The sequence below is a fragment of the Mauremys reevesii genome, linkage group 13, assembly GCF_016161935.1.
Source record: "Mauremys reevesii isolate NIE-2019 linkage group 13, ASM1616193v1, whole genome shotgun sequence".
Classification (NCBI taxonomy): domain Eukaryota; kingdom Metazoa; phylum Chordata; order Testudines; family Geoemydidae; genus Mauremys; species Mauremys reevesii.
In genome coordinates this window covers 3,924,596-3,947,626 of record NC_052635.1, presented here as the reverse complement: position 1 = coordinate 3,947,626, position 23,031 = coordinate 3,924,596, and the positions used below count along the sequence as shown (strand labels likewise).

Below are 23,031 nucleotides of genomic sequence, written 5' to 3'. Positions count from 1 at the left end.
GACAGAAGCCCCCGGTCTCCAGTGCCGGGCCACGACCCAACATGGCCGGTGATTTGGTGAGTCCATCCCAGGAAAGTGGCTGCTATTGGCTTGTCACAGGAGTGCAGAGGGTGTTTTAACCCCATCAGAGATAACTGGGGTGAAGCGTGTGCTAGAGAGGGGAGCAAGACGCCTGGGTTCCCTCCCCAGCTCTGGGAGGGGAGTGGGGTCTAGCCATTAGAGTGGGGGGCTGGGAGCCAGGACTCCTGGGTTCTTTCCCAGGCTCTGGAAGGGGAGTAGGTTAGAGCAGGGGCCTGGAAGCCAGGAGTGTTGTGCTCTGTTCTGACCTATGAAGGCCAGTGGGGTACGTCCCCTGTGTGGACCCAGTACCCGGGCAGGGTGCAGCTCATGGCTCCCCTGCACAGGCTGGATATGCTGCCCAGGCCAGGACGGGTAACAGGCCAGGCTGTGCACCCCCCAGGCAGAGACGGGGGGACAGAGGTGCTTATCCCACACTCCGGCTATTAGCTGGGATAACAGCTTTGAAAGAACTGTAGGGAGCGAGCCCAGGGCTGGGCTAGCAGGGGCTGCAGGTGGGGAGTGAGGTGTGTGGGGGACCCAAGAGCTGGGTTAGCAGGGGGCTGCGGGTCAGGAGTGAGGGGCACCAGTAGAGGTGCCGGGGGAGCCCAGGGCTGGGCTAGCAGCGGGTTGCAGGTCGGGAGTGAGGGGAACGGGCACGGCTGGGTAGAGACGGCTGGGCTAGCAGGGGGCTCCAGGTCAGGCGTGAGGTGCAGCAGCAGGGCTCGGGGGGAGCCCAGGGATGGGCTAGCAGGGGCTGCGGGTCGGGAGTGAGGGGCACTGGCAGGGCTGACGGGGCAGGGGGCTGTGGGGCAGGACTGAGGGGCACCAGGGGTTGCGAGGTGGGACTGAGGGGCACCGGTAGGGCTGGGCTAGCAGGGGGTTGCATGTCAGGAGTGAGGGGCACCGGCAGGGCTGGGGCAGGGGCTGGGCTGGGCTGGCAGGGGCTGTGGGTTGGGAGTGGGGGGCACCATCAGAGGCGGGAGCCAGAGGGCTGTGGGTTGGGAGTGGGGGGCACCATCAGAGGCGGGAGCCAGAGGAGCACAGGGCTGGGCTAGCAGGGGCTGCAGGTCAGTAATGAGGGGCACCGGCACAGCTTGGGGGGAGGAGCACAGAGCTGGGCTTGCAGGGGGCTGCAGGTCAGTAATAGGGGGCACCAGCAGAGTGAGGGGGGAACCAGGGCTGGGCTAGCAGGGGGCTGCATGTCGGGAGTGAGGGGCACCGGCAGGGTGGGGGGACAGGGCGGGGCGAGCAGGAGGCTGGAGCTCAGGGTTGAGGGCCATTAGCAGACGTGGGGCGCTCAGGGTTGGGGGGCTGCAATTAGAGGTTGGGGAGCAGCTGAATTGTTTCTAAGGGGGTTTAATTGTCTCCAACAAAAAACTTTCTAAACTGAGGCTCAGATTTCCCCTTTGGCGTGTCCCTGGTCAGAGGGAACCCCCTGAACTCACCGAGTGCAGGAACGCGTCTCCCTGAGCCGGCCCTGCCTCCCTCCAGCAGCTCTGCGCTCATGCTCCATGCTGAGAGCCGGGCGGGGGGATTCCCAGCACAGCTAGATGTGAGCTCGGCTGCCTGGGGCTGGACGTAACTGGCAGCTCAGAGGCGACAGCTCAGGGGTCAGCTTCCTAGCTTGGCCTTTGAGTTGAGCTGGCTCCGTTATTGCGGCACACTCAGCTGGAGACACGTTGGGCTTCCTTTCCGGGGGAACGAGCTCTGACGTCTCCGGCTAAAGCCCACTGGAGATGCAGACCCGGTAAGTGCTCCCCAAGGCGCCTCACCTCTGGGCACCTAGAAAGTGAGGCAGCTGGACTTCTTGGGAGATTTCTCCCGCAGAGTTTGGGAAAGTGTCCAGAAAATCTTCATCCCAATTGGTTAGAATCCGAGTGGTTTCTTGAGTGGGAACCTGGCTAGGAAGGTCGTGAGCTAGGGGTGGTGATAACCAGTCGACTACTGAGTTTGGGGGAGGGAAGGTTTTTTACCCTAACCCCAGAACTATGACCCTAAACCAAACCTTAAACCCAACTACTTAGACCCCCAACTCTGTCCTAGCTCCCTAACCATGACCCTAACCCCAGCATCCTAACCCCCGACAGATGCACCCATTCCTTAACCCCTAATCCTTCCCCTTTCCCTAGAGTCCTAGCCTCATCCTTAACCCCGGCTCTCTAGCCCCTCCTCCCTAACTCTGACCCCCAACTCTGACCCCTCTTCAAACCGAACCCCTAACCCTAATGTCCCAATCTTCTCCCCCGAACCCTGACTTTAGATTGCTCAGGCTGCAATGATGCTGGGATCGGTAGAGTCCTCATTGTTATTTCTCTGTAAAGCTCCCGGCGTGATGAGTCCTGGTCCTAAATTGGGTTTTCTAGACCACTGTGATACAAGTAATAACAACCAATTATACCCCTAACCATAACCCCAGCTCTAACCCAAACCTCCCCACCTTGACCCTCTGAGCATTAGGGTTTCTGTGTCTCCAGTCTGGTATCAAGTATCCCAGCCTCAGAAATATGAGTCATCGTGGCAAACTGACCCTTGGGAATAGGACCCAAGAGTCTCACTAACTCCCTCTGCGAAATGGCAGCAGAACTGGTTGGTATCTGATGGTTGAGTGGCTGCAAAATTGGCTAGAAATCCAATCACAACATGTCAAATATTGAACTTGAGGGTGGAAGGGTATTTGACCCAAACCATTAAACCATCGCCCTTAATTCTACCCCAGCTACCTATAGCCCTTAACTCCAGCACCTAACCCTAACCGTGAACCCTTCATCCTCCTCCCCATGTATAATTATAATCCGAACTCTAACCCAAAGGGCCCATATGTCCTGAGTTCAATTGGACAGTCCCAGTCCTTCCTACCGGTGTCTCAAGTGAGTTCTCAGGACTCTAACAACGTGTGTTTGAGATACAGAATTGCTAATTGGCCACTAGGGGCTGATGATGTTGGCAATGAACCTAGGAGCCTAATGAGAATATAACATTTAATATTCGTACCCAAGCTAAAATTGCTAGAATAACTTCTGCACGTCTTCAGCTGGAGACCTGAAAACCCAAACGTTAGTGGTACGACACATCTTCAAAGAGCGCAGAATTGTCTCCCAATTTCAGTTCCTTGGTCAAAAACTTGGGTTGTTTTCCAGCTGCAGATGCTGTGATTTCTCCAAGGGGAATTTCTCTGCCACTTCGGCACCTAATTCCCTTTGGCTCCTCAGGAGCAACCCAGTGCAAATTACTGGGAACAACCCTCCACTCTGTGAAATCAACCCGTGTTACTGCTGACCAGCGGCACAGCACAATGCATCATCCAGTCCACAAAGTAGAGGGTGGGACACAGGACTCCTGGGTTCTCTACCTGGCTGTGCCACTGACCTGCTATGACCAGGTCCCTTCCTCGCTCACTGCCTCAGTTTCCCCTCTGACCCTTTCTTTATCTTGCGTATTTGGCCTGTACGTTCTGTGGGGTAGGGACTGTCTGTCATTATGTCTCTCTGCAGCACCCGGTGTAATGGGGCCCCGATCACACACTGGGTCTCTTTAGCACCAAGTGAACTGGGGGCCCTGATCCTGGTCGGTCTGTGACACAACTGGAAGACGGGGGGCAGCCTATCTCAGGCGCCCACTTACACACAGACATTAGTAAGACCTTGCAACTGTCAACAGTCTCACCCCAAACTGTGCTGTGTGAATGGAGCAGAGTGGGGCTCGCTAGGGGACGCTCTCCCTCGGCATTGAGTGCTGCCCCAGTGCCCCGCTAGGGCCTGCGCTGCACGGAGCGGGGCAGGGCTCAGTGGGGCTGTGTCTCATGGCCTCGCTCTCTCTCCCTTTGCAGCTAGTGCCACGGCCCCGTCTGTCTTCCCCTTGACCTCCTGCTCCAGCGAAGTCACCACCTCCCCGGTCACCTTCGGCTGCCTGGCCAACGGCTACTTCCCCGAGCCGGTCACCGTGACATGGGGCCCCAACGTCGACTCCTCGGGCGTGAGGACCTATCCCTCCGTGCTGCAACCTTCCAGCAGCCTCTACTCGCTCAGCAGCCAGGTCACCGTCCTGGCCAGCAGCTGGGAGTCTAACACCTATAGCTGCACCGTAAAGCACCCGCCCACCAGCTCCAGCATCTCCAAGGAAATCCCAAGTAGGGATGGCGCAGCGCGGCGTGGGGGGGAAGGGAGGGGCTGGGGGTCTCTCAGGTCCCTGCTCTGGTGACTGCTGCAGGGAGAGAGGCTGGGAGCCTGCTAGTGCTGTGAGCTGATGGAGTCGCTGGGGTGGGTGGGTGGAGAGAGACACCTCAGAGAGATGGGAGTGAATGGGGACAGGTAGACAGTGTTGGGTGTGGAGGCACTGAAGGGTGGAGGGATGAAAAGAGAGACCGCGCCAAGAGAAGCGATGGGGCTGCAATGCAGGGAAAGGGGCAGAGGGCTGCAAACTGGGTCCTGGGCTGCAGGGAGCGGGGGGCTCAGCAGGGGGCGCTGTGCTGCAGGGGGCGGGGGAGGGCTCAGCAGGGGGCACTAGGCTGCAGGGAGCGGGGGGTGCTCAGCAGGGGGACTGGGATGCAGGGAGTGGGGGGCTCATTAGGGGTCACCGCACTGCAGGGAGCGGGGGGGGAGGGATCAGCAGGGGTCTGGACGAAAACTAACCCCTGCTACACCTTCTCCCAGAGCCCATCCCCATTAAACCCCAGGTGGAAGTCTTCTACAACTGCAACAGCCAGTCAGAGGTTGAGCTGGTTTGCTTAATCTCCGGCTTCTACCCCCAGCGTGTGAACGTGGACTGGCTGGTGGAAGGCGAGAAACCAGCTGTTAACACTGAGCAGCCCACGAAGGACGCTGATGGTCGAACCTACAGCACCCGCAGCAATATCACTGTCTCCAAGAGCGAATGGCTGGCGGGCAAGACGTACACTTGCCATGTGTCCCAGCCGGGCGGCACCCCAACGCAGGCCCACGCCCAGAAGTGCGAAGGTTAATGTCCCCAGGGCTAGGCTGCCTACGAAGAGGAGGGGCAGTGGCGGATTCGGAGTTACTGGGGCCCTGTGATCAGCCTCATTTTTGGGGTCCCCTTTGGGACCCAGCCAAGAAAAAGAACCTTCTCTGTTATCTGCCCCCACCCCCATTTTTCATTCTTCTTTTCTCCATCCTCCTCCTGTCAGTAATAGCAAGTAAATGGAAATAAAGTGAGGCTCCTTGACTGGTTTTGTAGTCGAACTCATTTTTCCACAGACCACTTGAAAATCGCTGGGGGTCTCGGCGGACACTTAACGGTCTTTCCAAATCCTGTTTGTGCCATTAGCGAACTCCTGTGAAGCGCTTGGCATAAGAGCCCTTCATAAAAAAACGTTGGGCTGCGGGGTCTCGCCAGGACTTAGGGTGCGGGAGGGAGCTCAGGGCAGGGGCAGCGGAGTGGGGTGTGGAGCGTGTACCTGGGGCAGCTCCCGTGTGGTGCGAGGGGCGGGGGTGGGGAGGTGGGGGCTGCAGGAGCCCGGGAGGGCCGGGGGCTGGAGGTGGGTGAGGGGTGCAGGAGTCGGGCTGGGGTGCAGGGCCTGGGAGGAAGTTAGAATACAGGAGCAGGCTGGGGGTTGGGCTGCAGGGCCTGGCCAGGAGTTAGGGTGCAGGAGCGGGCGGGGGTTGGGGCAGGAGGTTGGGGCAGGGGGTGCAGATGGGAATGGGGGGGGTGTAGGAGCTTTGTTTTGTGCTCAGGGTGGGAGGATCTGGGGGGGCGCCGGAGACAGGGCAGGGAGCTGGGGTCATGGGGATGCTCCCAGCCCCCTGCCCTACCCCCCTACCCCCAACCCTGAGCGGCTCACGGCAGGGGGTTGGGGGGGGTCTGCGTAGGGAGAGTGCGGGGACCAAGTTGCTGCCCCCACAGCTGCCCGGCCCTGGGGCCCCCTGGGTTTTACTGTAAATCCGTGTCTGGTCCTGCCGCCTCAAGGGGCTCCTGCTCCAGGCTCTGCCCCCACCGGCAGCCAAGCTCCCCCTCCCCCACCTCCCCCCCACCCCCACCCTGCTGTTGGCCGGCGCTCTGGTCGCTCCTGGAGGGGGGGGATGGGGGGAGGGGCCACAACGCACACAGGGGCAGGGGGCTGGGAGCACCCCACAATCCCAGCCCACATCCCCAGCCCCCTGCCCTGACTCCTGCACCCCCACACACACCCAACCCCCTGCCTTCACTCCTGCACCCCTGCCAGATCCCCCGCACCCTGAGAACCAAATGGGAGCTCCTTCACCTGCCCCCACATCCCCACCCCCACCCCTCGCACCAAATGGAGCTGCCCCAGGTAAGCGCTCCACACCCCAACCCCCTGCCCCAGGCCTGACCCCCTCCCTCACCCTAACTCCCTCCCAGACCCTGCACCCCCAGCCCTGACTCCTGCACCCCCTCACACACCCCCAGCCCCCCACACTCCCTGCCCTGACTCCGGCACCCCCTATCCCCGCCCCTGCCCTGAGCACCAAACGGGAGCTCCTGCACCCCCTTCACTTCCAGCGATTTTCAAGTGGTCTATGGAAAAATAAGTTCGACTACAAAACCAGTCAAGGTCCCTCACTTTAATTGCTATTACTGACAGGAGGAGGATGAAGAAAACAAGAATGAAAACCGGGGGCGGGGGGAGATAAGAGAGAAGGTTCTGTTTCTCGGCTGGGTCCCAAGGATGGGCACCAAAAACGAAGCTGAGCACAGGGCCCCACTCACTCTAAATCCACCACTGGGCAGCGCCAGGCTTCTGCCCCCACAGCTGCCCGGCCATGGGGCCCCCCTGTCGTTGGGGTTCCCCATGCCAGGGCACCCTGCGATTTACTGTAAATCCGCCTGTGGGGAGGGGGGACACCGGGCCGGGCTCGAGGAGGGAGAGGGGTGGGGAGGAGACTGAGATGGGCTTGGGCAGGGGAGACCAGGCCTAGCGGCTGACCTGGGCTCTCGTGTCCCCAGAAGAAACAACGTCTCCCAGCAACATCCAGGTATTCCTGGTGCCCCCATCTCCCGCTGCCCTGTACGTGGCCCAGAGCCCCATGCTCACCTGCCTGGTGGTCAACCTGCCTAGCAACTCCGGCCTCCAGGTGGTCTGGTCCCGGGAGAAGCCGGGCTCTATTGTCCCTGAACCGCTGAACCTCACTGAGCAGCTCAACAGCACCTTCACCGCCTCCAGCTCCATGCCCATCTTCACCCGCGACTGGGAGGCTGGAGAGACCTTCACCTGCAAAGTGGAGCACTCAGAGCTGCCCTCGCCCCTCATCAAATCGATCTCCAAGAAGCCAGGTAGGAGGAGAGCAGGGTCCCTAAGGGGAGAGACTCCCCTATCCCAGCCCCAGCGGGGAGGGAGGCTCCTTAAGGGGAAGACCCAACACCCAACAACCTGGGATCCTGGCCCTGGGTCCCTTTGCGTCCCCACGTGAGATGGAGACCATCCTATCCCCCATCCTGCGCTCCAGGGCTACCAGCTCCCAATCCCCAGCCCCTCCATCCTGGAGGAGAGAGGAGATGTTCCTACCCACAAGCACACCCACACCATCCACCTCCCCGCATGACCCATGCTGAGTGATGTGCTTGGATCCCCTGTGTCCTCCGTCCCCACCCACTGAAGGCAGGCACTCTGGCCCTGGCATCTACCTCCTGCACCCTCACAACGACGAGCTGAGCAGCTCCGAAGACTCCGTCAGCCTCACCTGCCTGGTGCGGGGCTTCTTCCCCGAGGACATCTCGGTGCAGTGGATGAAGAACCACAAACCCGATGAGAGCTTGGAATACATCACCACCCAGCCCATCAAGGACGGAGCCGGCGACTCAAACTTCTTCCTCTACAGCAAGCTGAAAGTCAGCAAGGCCAGCTGGAACACTGGGGACACCTACACTTGCATGGTCATCCACGAAGCCCTGCAGGTGAAGTTCACCCAACGCAGCATCAGCAAAGTCTCTGGTAATTGAAGAAGGCTCATCCCAGCCCCACTGCTAGCACTGTCCAGTACAGCTTCCTGTAAATAATCTCTGTGCCCTCAGTGACAACAAGTGAATAAATGGAACTAGTCTGAGCACACACCCAGGTCTCCTTCTTGTGGTGTGACTGGGTGAAATCTGCAGGTCGCCCAAGGTGGACAAGGTCCCAGGTTGCAGGCTGGGAGAAACTGAGATGCTACAAGGCTGGGGATGCCAGTTTCCAGATCCTGTATAGGTGGATACATATATACCACGGATGGATGGGGAGCTACATTAATGCCATGGAAAGAAGGATGGGTTGATACATGGGTAGGTGCCATGGAAGGAAGGCTGGGTAGATACATGGGTAGGCGCCCTGGAAGGAAAGCTGGGTAGATACATGGGTAGGTGCCATGGAAGGAAGGCTGGGTAGATACATGGGTAGGTGCCATGGAAGGAAGGATGGGTAGATACATGGGTTGTGCCATAGGAAGGAAAGCTGGGTAGATACATGGGTACATACACACCACAGAAGCAGTGATGGAGTGGGGGGTAGATGGACAGTTACACACATACATACTGCAGAGCCCTTATCCAAGTCCAGCTCAGTTGGAAGGCCAGGTGTTCAGAGAGATGGTTAGATGGATACATACATACTTCAGAGCGAAGGACTCAGGGCCGGCTCCAGGCACCAGCTGACCAAGCACATGCTTGGGGTGGCACCTTGGGCAGGGCAGCGCTTGGGTGTTGTTGGTTTTTTTGATTTGTCGGGACAGCGCTGGGGGGGGTTGTTTCGAGGATGCGGCGCTCAGGGGGGCGGGGCTTGGTGCAGCACTCGGAGAGGGGGCGGAGGCTTGGGGCAGCTCGGCACAGCACTCAGAGCGGGGTGGGCCTTCGGGCGGCATGGCGCTGGGAGGGTGGGGGCTTGCGCGGCGCTCAGGGCGGCGGGGCTTCGGGCAGCGTGGTGCTCGGGGGTTGGGGGTTTCGGTGGCGCGGTGCTGGGGGGGTACGAGGGGGCAGCGCTCTTGTCTTTTGCTTGGGGTGGGAAAAAAGTTAAAGCTGGCCCTGGAAGGACTCATAGACCAACAGATATCACAGAGAGAGAGAGAGAGAGAGAGAGAGATTATTATTTGGATTAAAGTAGCACCTCCACCCCCAGCTCAGATAGGGCCCTGTTGGGCTGGATATGGCACAGACACCGTGGGAGACAGTCCCTGTGTCAAAGGGCTCACACCTAGATAGAGAAAGAGGGAGAAGAAACAGAGACACCAAGAGGGGAAGGGCCCTGCCCAAGGTTACGTCCATTACCGAGCTAGAAACAGAACCCAGGTGTTCTGAGAGTCCCACCCAGCCCAACTAGATTGTGCTGCACTGAGGGAAGGATGGTTGGATGGTTCGCAGGTGCGGTGCCAATGGATAAGTGGATGGGGATGGATGGATAAATCTATGGTGAAGGTTGGAGGGGTACCCATTCTGAAGGATGAAGGGATGGATAAATGGATGGCCATAGATGGACTGCGATAGATGGATGGCTAGAGGTGGGGATGGATGGATGTATAAATGAATGGGTAAGTGGATGCATATGGTAGTGGATCAATATGGATGGGGATGGACGGACGGATGGATGGGCTGGTACAGATGGTGAGTGATAGATAGATAAGGAAGAGTGGATGGGTGGTTAGGGATGACAATGGATGGATGGATGGGTATAGATCTATGTGGATGGATGGAAGATATGGAGGACAGTTAGAGATAAGCCTGGATGGAGCGTGGGATGGCTGGGTGGATCGGTGGATGGCCAAGCCATCCCTGGCATCTCATTGAGGTGGAATCCTCTCTAGGCTATAACCCATGCATACCCACAGGGGCACCATATCATGATCAGCATTTACCCTACACCCCCTTCCACCTCAGAGAGGAGTAGATGCCCAATGGGGATTTTCCAGACAGAGTCAGTAGGGGAAGGTAAAATACCCTGACCCACACACAAACTCTTCTGCTGGCTAGGAAGCTAAGGGGTCTCCTTCCACTCCTTACCCACAGCAGCAGCTGTGGAGGGGGCGATAGGACAACATACAGCGAACATCCCACAGCAGGGATCAGCTCCTGAGACTCAGTCCCCACAAAGCAGCAGCAGTAGTAGGGATGTTATCTGGAGCACACACTAAGCAGGGAATCACCTAAAGTCTCACTAGCTCTGGTGACATGGGAGGCCCAGGCAGTGGGGTGGGACAGATGATGCAGATGCCCCATCTCCTACCCAGCCCCCACTCACACACCTTCCCCTCCCCCATGTGTGTATCAGCCCCAAAGCTGGATGGGCGAGTGCAGGAATCAAACCCACCAGTGCGAGCACAGAGCTCACACCTGGCATGAAAGGGGGGTAGCCTGCAGCGGCAGTGTTAGGGCTGTTATCCTGGGGCAGTGCAGGGGCACACAGAGTAAGAGAGTGGGGGTGTGGCTGAGAGAGAGCTCAGTCCAGGGCAGATGGACACACCTGTAACATGGCATGACCCAGGGACCCTCCCACCTGGGCTGTCGTGTTTGTACCCACAGAGAGACACACAACACAGAGAGAGACAAACATGCACCCACACAGATCCATGCACCTGTTCTCCAGACATCCCTAGGGCAGGGGGCTCAGTAGGGGGCACCATGCTCAGGGAGCAGCATCTGTCATGTCAGAGAGACCTGAGATCCCATCCTTAAAATACTTGTGGCTCTGTTCATAAAAGTGACAGGGTTCAAAATCCCCACCTCCCTCAGCCGAGGCAACTACAGGCTGCACCCGGGCAAGAGAGCCCGGGGTAAACAGGCCCAGAGGTGGCTGCGTTCCATCTGAAGTGACTCCTGGGCGTTTTGTTACATTGGGAGCAGGGTCATAGAGGCACACGTGTGAAATCCATCCATCCTGGTCTTTAGGGAGCTCCCCCACCATGGCAGCATCCCGGCACCTCACACACCTCAGAGGGATCCTGAGCCACCTTTCACAGGCAGAGAAACTAAGGCACAGAGAAATTCAACAGGCAGCCAAGCTTCAGTGCCAGGGTGTAGGGCCACGACCACATGGGATGAGTGAGATGAGACCTGGGAGTCTCTGCATCCTTCATTTCATCACAGCAGGCAGGGGTGGGTGGATGGATGGCGGGGTGCAAGTAGGGATGGATGGAGGTGTCTAGAGATGGACGGATGGATGGGTGGGTGGTTTGCGGTCATGGATGAATGGATGGATGGAGGGATGTCTCTAGGGATGGTTGGATGGATGGAAGTGTCTAGGGATGGACTGATCAATGAATAGACGGTTTGTAGTCATGGATGAATGCAGGGGTGAGTCAGGATGGATGGATGGATGGATGTATTTAGAGATGAATGGATGGTTTCTGGGGATGGATGGTTTGTGGTCATGGATGGATGTATCCAAAGATGGATGGCTGGAGGGAGGAATGGATAGATGAAGGTGTCTAGGGATGGATTGATAGATGGATCAATGGGTGGTTTGTGGTCATGGATGGACAGAAGTATCTAGAGATGGATGGGTGCAGGCATTGATGAATTGATGGAGGTGTCTAGGGATGGAATGATGGATGGTTTGTGGTCATTGATGAATGGAGGGGTGAGTGGGCATGGGCGGATGGATGGATGCATCTAGAGATGGATGAATGGAAGGAAGGGTGTGTCTAGGGATGGAATGATGGATGGTTTGTGGTCAGGGATGGATGGATGTATGCAGAGATAGATGACTGGAGGGATGGAAGGATGGATAGAGAAGGGGATAGACGGGTTGGTGTTGGATGCACAGTCTGAGCTCTCTCTGTCACAGTGGCTGAGTCGGAGCTGATGTCTCTTTCTCTCCCCCCAACAGAGGTGATCGTGTTAGGTGAGTTTTGCAGCGAGGACGGAGACGAGGAGCTGGACGGCCTCTGGTCCACCATCTCAGTCTTCATCACCCTTTTCCTCTTGAGCGTGTGCTACAGCGCCACCATGACCCTGTTCAAGGTGAGAGAGAGAACGAATATAGGAATGAAAGAATGAATGAGTTTAGCACAGTAGATGGTGTAACGATGCTGCCTCTTGTAACGATGGTGGGACACTTCTGAGAGTATCAATTCAGGACAAATTGCTTAGAGCAGGGCAGTTACAGCCCAAGGATGGGGTTTCTCCACTTCTAAGGCACCAAACCAGACAGCCAGAGAGGACTTTGGTTTTACCCCACTGGCTAACCATAAGTCACACAAGCAATTCCCTTAGACACTCCAGTTTCCCAGTATCACCACCAGTGCCACTTGTTATAGGGACGAATGATTATGAAAACCAATACCCCAGTAAAAGAAAAAAAGTTCTCATGATCCCAAAGAACCAAGCCCCAGATCCAGGTCAATATACAAATCAGATCTTACCCACAAATCACGCTGTTGCCAATCCTTTAGAATCTAAAATCTAAAGGTTTATTCATAAAAAGAAAGAAATATAGACGAGAGCTAGAATTGGTTAAATGGAATCAATTACATGCAGTAATGGCAAAGTTCTTGGTTCAGGCTTGTAGCAGTGATGGCATAAACTGCAGGTTCAAATCAACTCTCTGGAACATCCCCCACTGGGATGGGTCATTCAGTCCTTTGTTCAGAGCTTCAATTTGTAGCAAGGTTCCTCCAGAGGTATGAAGCAGGATTGAAGACAAAATGGAGGGGTTTTCATGGCCTTTTATATTCTCTGCCCGTGGAAGGACCCCTCTGTTCTTACTGTGGAAAATCACAGTAGCAAGATGGAGTCTGGAGTCACATGGGAAGGTCACATGTCCAGGCATGACTCTGTTTGCAGGCCAACGCCATTGTTTACATTTTAGTTTGAACATTCCCAGGAAAGCTCAGATGTGGATTGGCGTCTCCCAAAGTTCATTGTCAGCAGGACCAGCCCACAACATTTTGGCACCTGAGGCGGGGAGCTCAAATGATGCTCCCATGCTCCCTCGCTTGGGCCAAAACTTTGAAAGGTCTCAGTTCTGCCTTCTTCCTGTTCTACTCCTCTCATGGTGCTGCTCTGCTACCTACTCCAATAAAGGAGACCTAACAACTTAAAATGCCTTGTTCAAAAATGTTAAGTAACACTTAACTTTCAAACGCCTGAAGAGCAAATGTAACTTTTCTTGTCTGCATAGTAAACCCTGGCATTTTGATCTGTTTGAATAATCAAAGTGGCGCTTTCTGTGCCTTTGTGGTTGCAAAGATTTGAACTGCTTCCCGGAGGTCCACAGTCTGGGCCAGCTCATGCTCTATGGAGATGGCTGCAAGGCCGACCAGCCTCTCCTGTGTCATTGTGGAGCGTAGATGTGTTTTTATCAACTTCAGCTTGGAGAAGCTGCGTTCTCCACTGGCAACTGTTCCAGGAAGTGTTAGAAGTATGCACAGAGCAACAAAAGCATTAGGAAAGAGGGTGGTCATCTTATTTGTGCACATATATTCCAGAACAGCCTTTGGAGTTGATCCTGCTGAAATGTATTTGAAAGGACTTTCAGTTCATCACCTAAATCACTCGCATCAATATCATGCATGTCATCACATGTCAACACTGTCTCTAGTGCCCTGCACCACTGGGGTAGGTCTTCTTCAGGTATAGTGAGGAGTTTTGGAATATTATACAACATCCCAAATATACTGCTGTGTTCCTTGAGCTGCATGAAACGTTCTTCAACTGCCTGTATTGCACAATCTAGCACCTGGTTAAAGAATTCAACTTTGAATTGTTGTTTGGGGTCTCTTATGGGATTATCCCGTGCCTCGTAATCAAAATGTCTTCTTCTTCGGTGACTCTTGTATTCTTGAATGGGTGGGAAAATAGCTTCAGTGTGAAGTTCCTCTGCCAACTTCTGTGCACTCTTCAGAATGTTTTGAAATCCCTCCTCTGGCCAGTAAGACTGTAGGCGTGACTTTGCTTTGTCCAGTTGTTCCATTGCTCCAGATATATCACGGTCAACACCTTGGAGTCTCTTGCTTATAACGTTTATGTCAAACAGTTTGTCATGCCACAACACTAAGCCACACAGAAATTTGAAGTTATGTTTCTGGTGATTCCATTTCCCTCTGCCACTGTTCTCCCACGAACAGTTCATGTCATAGCATTATCCTCCATAACGGCAACTATGGCATCAGCTATCTTCCCAATTTGGTGTTTGATAGGCTTTATCGCCTCCACTCGACTTTCCCATCGTGTGGCACTCAGTGGTTTCAGTGTCAGAGAGCATGTTCCCAGATGTTGCTTCAAATTTGCCATTGATGAGTTGATGCAGAGAAAAATACATAGATGCTTTGAATTACATTAAAAAATTCAGCAGCCTCACTAGAAGCTGATGCTGCATCACTGACCACCAAGTTCAATGAATGAGAACGGCACGGGACAAAAAAAGCTCGAGGGTTTAACTCTCGGATCCGTGTCTGCACTCCTCTGTTCTTTCCTCTCATCTTGGCACCGTTATAGTAGCCCTGACCTCTCACGTCAGCTATTGCAATTCCCGTATCTTCCAGCTTTTTAAGAAGCACATTTGTCATACCAGCTCCTGTAGTATCATCAATGTCAATAAATTCTAGAAAATGCTCTCTGACAGTTACCATTGTGGGGACATTTTCACTAGGTTCTGTTTTTGTTACAAAACGCACCATTAAAGTCATTTGTTCCATATGGCTGATGTCAGGTGTGCAGTCCAGAATAACAGAGTAATATCTTGCTGACTTCAGATCTGCCACAATCTTCTGTTTGACTTTTGTTGCCAGTAACTGTATGATCTCATTTTGAATTGTTTTTCCAAGGTAGTGGTATGTGTACATTTCTTGGCTGGTGACTCTTCTTAGATCAGTGGTTCCCAAACTAGGGGCACGGCTTGTTCAGGATAAGTCCCTGGCAGGTTGGGCTGGTTTGTTTACCTGCTGCATCCACAGGTTCGGCCGATTGCAGCTCCCAGTGGCCGCAGTTTGCCGTTTTCAGCCAATGGAAGCTGCAGGAAGCAGCGTGGGCCAAGGGACGTGCTGGCTGCCACTTCCCACAGCCCCCAATGGCCTGGAGCAGAAGCTGCAATCGGCCAAACCTGCAGACACGGCAGTTAAACAAACCATCCTGGCCCACCAGGGGCTTACCCTCAACAAGCCACACCCCTAGTTTAGGAACCACTGTCTTAGATGCTCCTGGAGTACAGCATCAAACTCAGCCATCAGCTCCACAATTTCAAGGAAGTTTCCATTGTTTGGCACATACAGCTGATCTGAAGTGCCCCGCAGTGCTAGGTTTTGGGTAGCAAGCATTCTCACAATGGCAATGAGCCTTTTCAGAACATTTTGTCAGTAAAGAGACTCTGATGCAATCTTCTCTTGATGTGATCATCTATGGTGGCCTTTAACCTTAGTCTCATCTCAAGCTCATTCCACCTATGGAATGCTCTCTGGTGATTTGCTTCCTTAACATGGTATGCCAGATTTCTAGCCAGATTTTTCCAGTCCTTTGTTCCTGTAGAACCCAGTGTGGCTGAAACATTACACTGGAAAAGTTTGCAACAAAACCAGTATGCAGCATTCTGGGGTTTTGAGTACATAAGCCATGGCCTCTCCATTTTGTCACCATTGGGGATTTCACACCAGGAATGTGTTGGATGGAAACTTCTATTTTCATTGTCTTTGGGGAACATGAAGTTTTTCACTTGCTGTGGCCCATGCACTACAAGGAAGTCCCTCAGGCCACTGCTCAGTCCTGGATCATCTAGACCAGGGGTAGGTAACCTATGGCACATGTGCCAAAGGCAGCACGTGAGCTGATTTTCAGTGGCACTCACACTGCCCAGGTCCTGGCCACCGGTCCGGGGGGCTCTGCATTTCAATTTAATTTTAAATGAAGCTTCTTAAACATTTTAAAAACCTTATTTACTTTACATACAACAACAGTTTAGTTATATATTATAGACTGAAAGAAAGAGACCTTCTACAAACGTTAAAATGTATTACTGGCACGCGAAACCTTACATTAGAGTGAATAAATGAAGACTCGGCACAGCACTTCTGAAAGGTTGCTGACCCCTGATCTAGACTTAAGGGACTAAATTCAGCAGCAGCTGTTTCTTACGCCTCCACCACACTCTCTCTGATCTACACTTTTCGTCAGGAATGTGCATGGTTACATCCATTTGAGATGGAGATATGGATGCTGCAGTAGCTGCCAGGTCACCTGCACTCTGACTAACTGGATGATCAGGCGTCTCCTCACCACTCCCGTCCTCACTGGGGCCGGAAGGCTCCCCGTGAACATTTGTGTCTATGTATCTTAGGAGAGCTCCTTCCTGCTTAGATAGAAAAGCTTCCTTTGCTTGCTTGCTTTTTCTGAATGCTGCCCCACAGGGGCATTTTCTTCTTTCACTCATGACTTCTGTTCGGTGCCAGCTAGAGTGGCTCTCAACACTCAGCTGAAGGGACAAATAAGCAGGCTGGTAGCAGGGCCTCAGTGAGGGAAGATATCAGCATCTTAAGGGCCTAACTGGCTCCTACTACTTCAGCTGACTGTCTGTTCTCCTCAAGTGGGTTCAGGGAAGCAGCAGGAAACAGGAAGCTCCCTGAGAAGCTGGTGTTAATCAGTCCAGGCTCCTGGGGGTGCTAGAGAGGTACATAAGAGGCTCCTCCTCCTCTCTCTCCCTGCAGCTCCTGCTGCTTTCTGTTCTTCCCTCTCACATTTTCTCCTGCCTGCCTGTTATGTCTCTTGTGCCCTCCTTCCTCCAGCACAGCACTCCACCATCTCTGTGTGTCTCAAGCAGAGAGAATACATACGCACCAGCAGCAGACACAATTTTCTACACTCTGGGTCCTTGTGATACCCCCCCCCCCCCCCCCACAGTCTGGCACCTGAGGCGGCTGCCTCACTTCGCCTCATGCTAAGGCCAGCCCTGATTGTCAGTTAAGTGTTTCTTGACTGGGCACTTACTGAGAATAATCCTTTCTCAAGAAGTTGAGCAAATCCTTCACTGAGGCTACTTAGAATCAAAACACATTGAGATACAAGTACAGAGCCAATACTCATAACTTCAACTACAAAAAATGACACACACGTACAGACAGCACAATCATAACCAGCAAATCAGAACCTTGTCACAGACACCTCATTCCACAACCTTTGTACAATATCTGCTGCAACTATATAACAGGGGTTGCAACAATGATCCATATGGTCATAGTTTATGTCAGTAATGTCAGACCTCTTGTGAGTATCAATTCAGAACAAGTTGCTTAGATCAGGGCAGTTACAGCCCAAGGCTGGGGGTCCTTTATTATTAAGGCACTAAACCAGCCAAACAGAGAAGACTTCGGTCACACCCCACTGACTAACCATAAGTCACACAAGCAATTCCCTTAGACACTCCAGTTTCCCAGTATCACCACCAGTGCCACTTGTTATGGGGGCAAATGGTTATGAAAACCAACACCCCAGTAAAAGAAAAAAAGTTCTCATGATCCCAAAGAACCAAGCCCCAGATCCAGGTCAATATACAAATCAGATCTTACCCACAAATCATGCTGTTGCCAATGCTTTAGAATCTAAAATCTAAAGGTTTATGCATAAAAAGAAAGAAACATAGATGAGAGCTAGAATTGGTTAAATGGAATCAATTCCCTACAGTGATGGCAAAGTTCTTGGTTCAGGCTTGTAGCAGCGATGGAATAAACTGCAGGTTCAAATCAAGTCTCTGGAACATCCCCCACTGGGATGGGTCATTCAGTCCTTTGTTCAGAGCTTCAGTGTAGCAAAGTCCCTCCAGAGGTAAGAAGCAGGACTGAAGACAAGATGGAGGGGTTTTCACGGCCTTTTATATTCTCCGCCCTGTGGAAGGACCCCTTTGTTCTTAATGTGGAAAATCACAGCAGCAAGATGGCACTTGGAGTCACCTGGGCAAGTCACATGTCCATGCATGACTCAGTTTGGAGGCCGATGCCATTGTTTACATGTTAGTTTGAACGTTCCCAGGAAAGCTCACATGTGGACTGGCATCTCCCAAAGTCCATCGTCAGTTCAGTGTTTCTTGACTGGGCACTTACTGAGAATAGTCCTTTCTCAAGAGACTGACCAGATGCTTCACTGGGGCTACTTAGAATCAAAACACATTGAGACACAAGTACAGAGCCAATACTCATAACTTCAACATCAAAAATGATACACACTTACAGACAGCACAATCATAACCAGCAAAGCAGAACCTTGTCATAGACACCTCACGCCACAACCTTTGTACAATATCTGCTGCAACTATAGAACAGTGGTGGCAACAATGATCCGTACGGTCACAGTTTATGTCAATAACGTCACAGAGGGCAGCGTGGAGGGGAAAGGAAGAAGAGAAGAATGAAGGAGAAAGGAGAATGGTGAATAAGACAGAGACTGAATGAATGAGACACAGACAGAAAAGCAGAAAGGAATGACACAGACAGACAGAGCAGCTCCCCCCAGCGCTGACCCCTCTCACCCCTGCTCTCTCTGCCCCCTGCAGGTGAAGTGGCTTTTCTCTGCCATGGTGCAGCTGAAGCAGGCGAGTGGCCCTGAGTACAAGAACGTGATCCAGGGCGTGGTGTAGGGGCCACTGCCCCCATCCACCCAGAGACAAAGGGCTGAGACACCCAGCTCCATTGGCGACACCACCCTGAGTCCCACAGCTGCCCCCCGCTAGCGCTGTGCCCCTGGGAGAGCCCCCGGGGGGGGACAGGACCTCACCCCACGTGGTCTAATCAGCCCTCAGCCACTGGGGACGCTGCCCTGCTCGGAGCTTGGCTGAGACCGGACAACTCGTATCATGCAGGGAGCCAGCGCCCCTAGCGAGGAAACAACCCCTCTCCCCCTTCCCACCCTCCTGAGCCCAACAGTCCCTGCTCTGGGGCTGGATCAGAGCCAGCGCCCCCTAGAGGGGAAAGGCCCCACGTCCCTTCCCCACCCCGTGCGCCAGCCAGCCCCCCGCCGTGGGGCAGGACCATAGCCAGAGTTGTGTCGGTCACGCTGTATGTTGCATATTTAGCTCTTCATTGGGATTTTTGTGGGTGGTGTGTGTGTGTGTGTGACTTTTGTTGTGTGCACTGAGTGACAATAAATAAATAAATAAATAAATAAATAAATATACAAATCAGGCTCCATCTCATTTACAACTTTCATCCCTGACTTTCAGGGACCCCTGACACCCTCCAGAGGGGCATGTCGTGTCTGTAGGGGCGCCTCCGGGCATGGAGAATGAAATGGCAGGTGCCCGCTGAACTGGCCCCAGTGGGAGTTAGGGGGCCTAGCTACAAACCCAAAGAGCTGGGGCCTCGTCCCTCAGCCTATACAGGCTGGGACGGAGGGGCAGGAAGGGGAGATCTCTGGGGCAGGGAAAGCCACTGATCAGTTAGGGGGGCATGCGAGAAAGAAAGAAAGAAAGAAAGAAAGAAAGAAAGAAAGAAAGAAAGAAAGAGGGATGTGTATGTATGAGGATGGACAGATACGTAGATAGATACCGGGGGACTGAGACATACAGTGCCTAGCATTCTCCTTGGTTAAATCCCCCAAAACCACCCTAAAATGCAGCTACCAATCAGGACACTACAGACCCACACACACACACACGGAAATCCAGTCCCTGCCATGGGACGGGAGTGGAGGATTGAGGGGTACACGGATGAGTTCAGGCTGCAGCATGGGCTGCCCCCTGGGGATGTCCGGGGAAGGACTCTGCCCTCCCTGCTCTGGGATCTGCAGAGCTCAGACCCTTCAGCGGCCGTTGTCGCCCCCTCTGAGCTGCCGTGGAACATGGTCCCTCCAGGTGTCCGGAGAGAGGGCAGGAGCCCGGGAGGGCTGACGATGGAGGGAGGGAATGAAGAGGATGAAGCAGTGCTGTCCACCTCCTAGGATCCCGGAGCCGGGCACTCACTGCACCTGTGGGACACAGAGAGCAGAGGAGTTCAGCTGGTGCCGTTGGACCCGGTGTTGGGCTCACGGGCAGCATCCTACACTGGGAGAGCAAAGCCAGAAGGGACCATTGGGACCATCTAGCCTGTCCTGGACGTCAATCACTCACCACTCGGCCATGATCATGAGGATCCGTAGTGGGGCCCAGATGGACCCGGCCCAGCCACGCCTGCGTCCCGCCAGGATGTCTGGGTTGAGCTGCAGCTCAACTTCCAGACAGAGACACCAGCCTTGTCAAACCACCTCAGGGAACGGGCACTGCCCAGCGGGTGCCGCATGCCAACTCCCTGGGGAGCCACAGCTATCTAAGCCGATCCTGCTTCTGGTTCCAGGCCCCGGCACCAGGTCCCCGCCACAGAACCGGCTTCACAGGCTCCTATGGCCCTTGGTCCATCTGGGCCCCACTACGGATCCTCATGATCATGGCCGAGTGGTGAGTGATTGACGCTCCTTGGTCCTTGAACATTTGCTCTGGCTTCTTAATTAGTGATCATTCCTTTTTGGTCATTGATCATGAATTGCTGATTATTGATAAGTGATTATTATCAGTCAATAATTACTAGCATCTTATTGATCCTTCATTGTTTAACATTAATTACTGGTCTGTGAGTGTTGATTATTGATAATTAATTGCAGATTAATGGCTACTCAGCATTAATTACAGATCATAGAATCATAGAATTCAAGATCAGAAGGGACCATTATGATCATCTAGTCTGACCTCCTGCTAGATGCAGGCCACATAAGCCGATCCACCCACTCCTTTAGCAAGCGACCCCTGCCCCATGCTTCGGAGGAAGGCGAAAAACCTCCAGGGCCACTGCCAATCTTCCCTGGAGGAAAATTCCTTCCCGACCCCAAATATGGCGGTCAGCTGAACCCCGAGCATGCGGGCAAGACTCTCCAGCCATACCCTCTGGAAAAAGGTTATATCATATCATTGACCCATTGTACTATTTACCAGTGTGGCACTTAATTGACCTATTGACTAAGCCCGTTATCCTGTCATACCATCTCCTCCATAAACTTATCTAGCTTAATCTTAAAGTCGTGGAGGTCCTTCGCCCCCACTGTTTCCCTCGGTAGGCTGTTCCAGTATTGCACTCCCCTGATGGTTAGAAACCTTCGTCTAATTTCAAGCCTGAATTTCCTGACTGACAATTTATATCCGTTTGTCCTCGTGTCCACATTAGCACTGAGCTGAAATAATTCCTCTCCTTCCTGGTATTTATCCTCTGATATATTTAAAGAGTGCAATCATATCTCCTCTTATCCTTCTTTTGGTTAAGGAAAACAAACTGAGCTCCTCAAGTCTCCTTTCATACGACAGGCCTTCCATTCCTTGGATCATTCTAGTGGCCCTTCTTTGTACCTGCTCCAGTTTGAATTCATCATTCTTAAACATGGGAGACCAAAACTGCACACAATACTCCAAATGAGGTCTCACCAACGCCTTATATAACGGGACTAGCACTTCCTTATCCCTACTAGAAATACCTCGCCTAATGCATCCCAAGACCGCATTAGCTTTTAACAGCCACATCACATTGCCTACTCATAGTCATCCTACGATCAACCAGGACTCCTAGGTCCTTCTCCTCCTCCGTTACTTCCAACTGGTGCGTCCCAGCTTATAACTAAAATTCTTGTTAGTCATCCCTAAATGCATAACCTTACACTTCTCACTATTGAATTTCATCCTGTTACTAATACTCCAGTTTACAAGGTCATCCAAATCTCCCTGGAGGATGTCCCGATCCTTTTCCGAATTGGCAATACCTCCCAACTTGGTGTCATCCGCAAACTTTATCAGCCCACTCCTACTCTTGGTTCCCAGGTCAGCAATAAATAGATTAAATAAAATCGGACACAAAACCGAACCTTGAGGAACTCCACTGGTAACCCCCCTCCAACCTGACAGTTACACCGTCAAAAATACCCTCTGAAGTCTCACCTTTAACCAGCTTCTTATCCACCTCTGGATTTTCATTTCGATCCCCATCTTTTCCAATTTAACCAGTAATTCTTCATGCGGTACCGGATCAAACGCCTTACTGAAATCCAGATATATTAGATCCACCGCATTTCCCTTGTCTAAAAATCTGTTACTTTCTCAAAGAAGGAGATCAGGTTGGTTTGGCACGATCTACCTTTCGTAAACCCATGCTGTAATCTATCCCAGTTGCCATCGGCCTCATGCTCCGGAACCACTTTCTCTTTTAAGATTTTTTCCATGACTTTGCATACTACAGATGTTAAACTAACAGGCCTGTAGTTACCCGGTCACTTTTTTCCCCTTCTTGAATATAGGAACTACATTAGCTAATCTCCAGTCAAACGGTACAACCCCGAATTTAGAGACTTATTAAAAATTATCGCTAACGGGCTAGCAATATCACTCGCCAATTCCTTAATATTCTAGGATGAAGATTATCCGGGCCCCGATTTACTTCCGTTAAGTTGTTCACGTTTGGCTTCTACCTCAGATACCGTAATGTCTACCCCCATATCTTCATTCCCATCGGTCCTCTATCACTATTCCTTAGCCCTTCATTAGCCTCATTAAAGACCGAGGCAAAATATTCGTTTAGATATTGTGCCATTCCAAGATTATCCCTAATCTCCACTCCGCTTAAAGTTTTAAGCGGTCCCACTTCTTCTTTCTTGGTTTTCTTCCTATTTATATGGCTAAAAACCGTTTGCTATTGGTTTTAATCCCTTCGCTAGGTCCATCTCCACCCGTCGCTTTGCCTTTCTCACTGCTTCCCTACACCCTCTGACCTCAATAAGGTAGGTTTCTTTGCTGATCCCTCCCATTTTCCACTCCTGGTACGCTTTCTGTTTTTTCTTAATAACCCTCTAAGACGCTTGCTCATCCAGCTCGGTCTAAAACTGCTACCTACGAGCCGTTTTCCTTCTCGGATACATGCCTCTGACAACTCTTGCAACTTCAACCTGAAGTAACCCCAGGCGTCATCTGCCTTTAGATCCCTAAATATGTTAGTCCAGTCCACTTCCCTAACTAGTCGCCTTAATTTAGTAAAGTTAGCCCTTTTGAAATCGTAAACCCTAGTCTCAGATGCACTATTGATTATCCTCCCATTTATTTTGAAATGAATTAGC

General features: G+C 52.8%; 1 gene segment (V, D, J or C); it reads left to right on the top strand.

Moving 5' to 3' along the window:
• The first annotated feature begins 41 nt into the window (after nucleotides 1–41).
• LOC120380842 lies at nucleotides 42–18,566 on the top strand. The segment is given in 8 exon segments: nucleotides 42–56; nucleotides 1,729–1,807; nucleotides 3,887–4,186; nucleotides 4,710–5,012; nucleotides 6,979–7,305; nucleotides 7,631–7,963; nucleotides 11,822–11,955; nucleotides 18,467–18,566. Coding segments are annotated over 8 exon segments (1,575 nt in total).
• The last annotated feature ends 4,465 nt before the right edge of the window (nucleotides 18,567–23,031 follow it).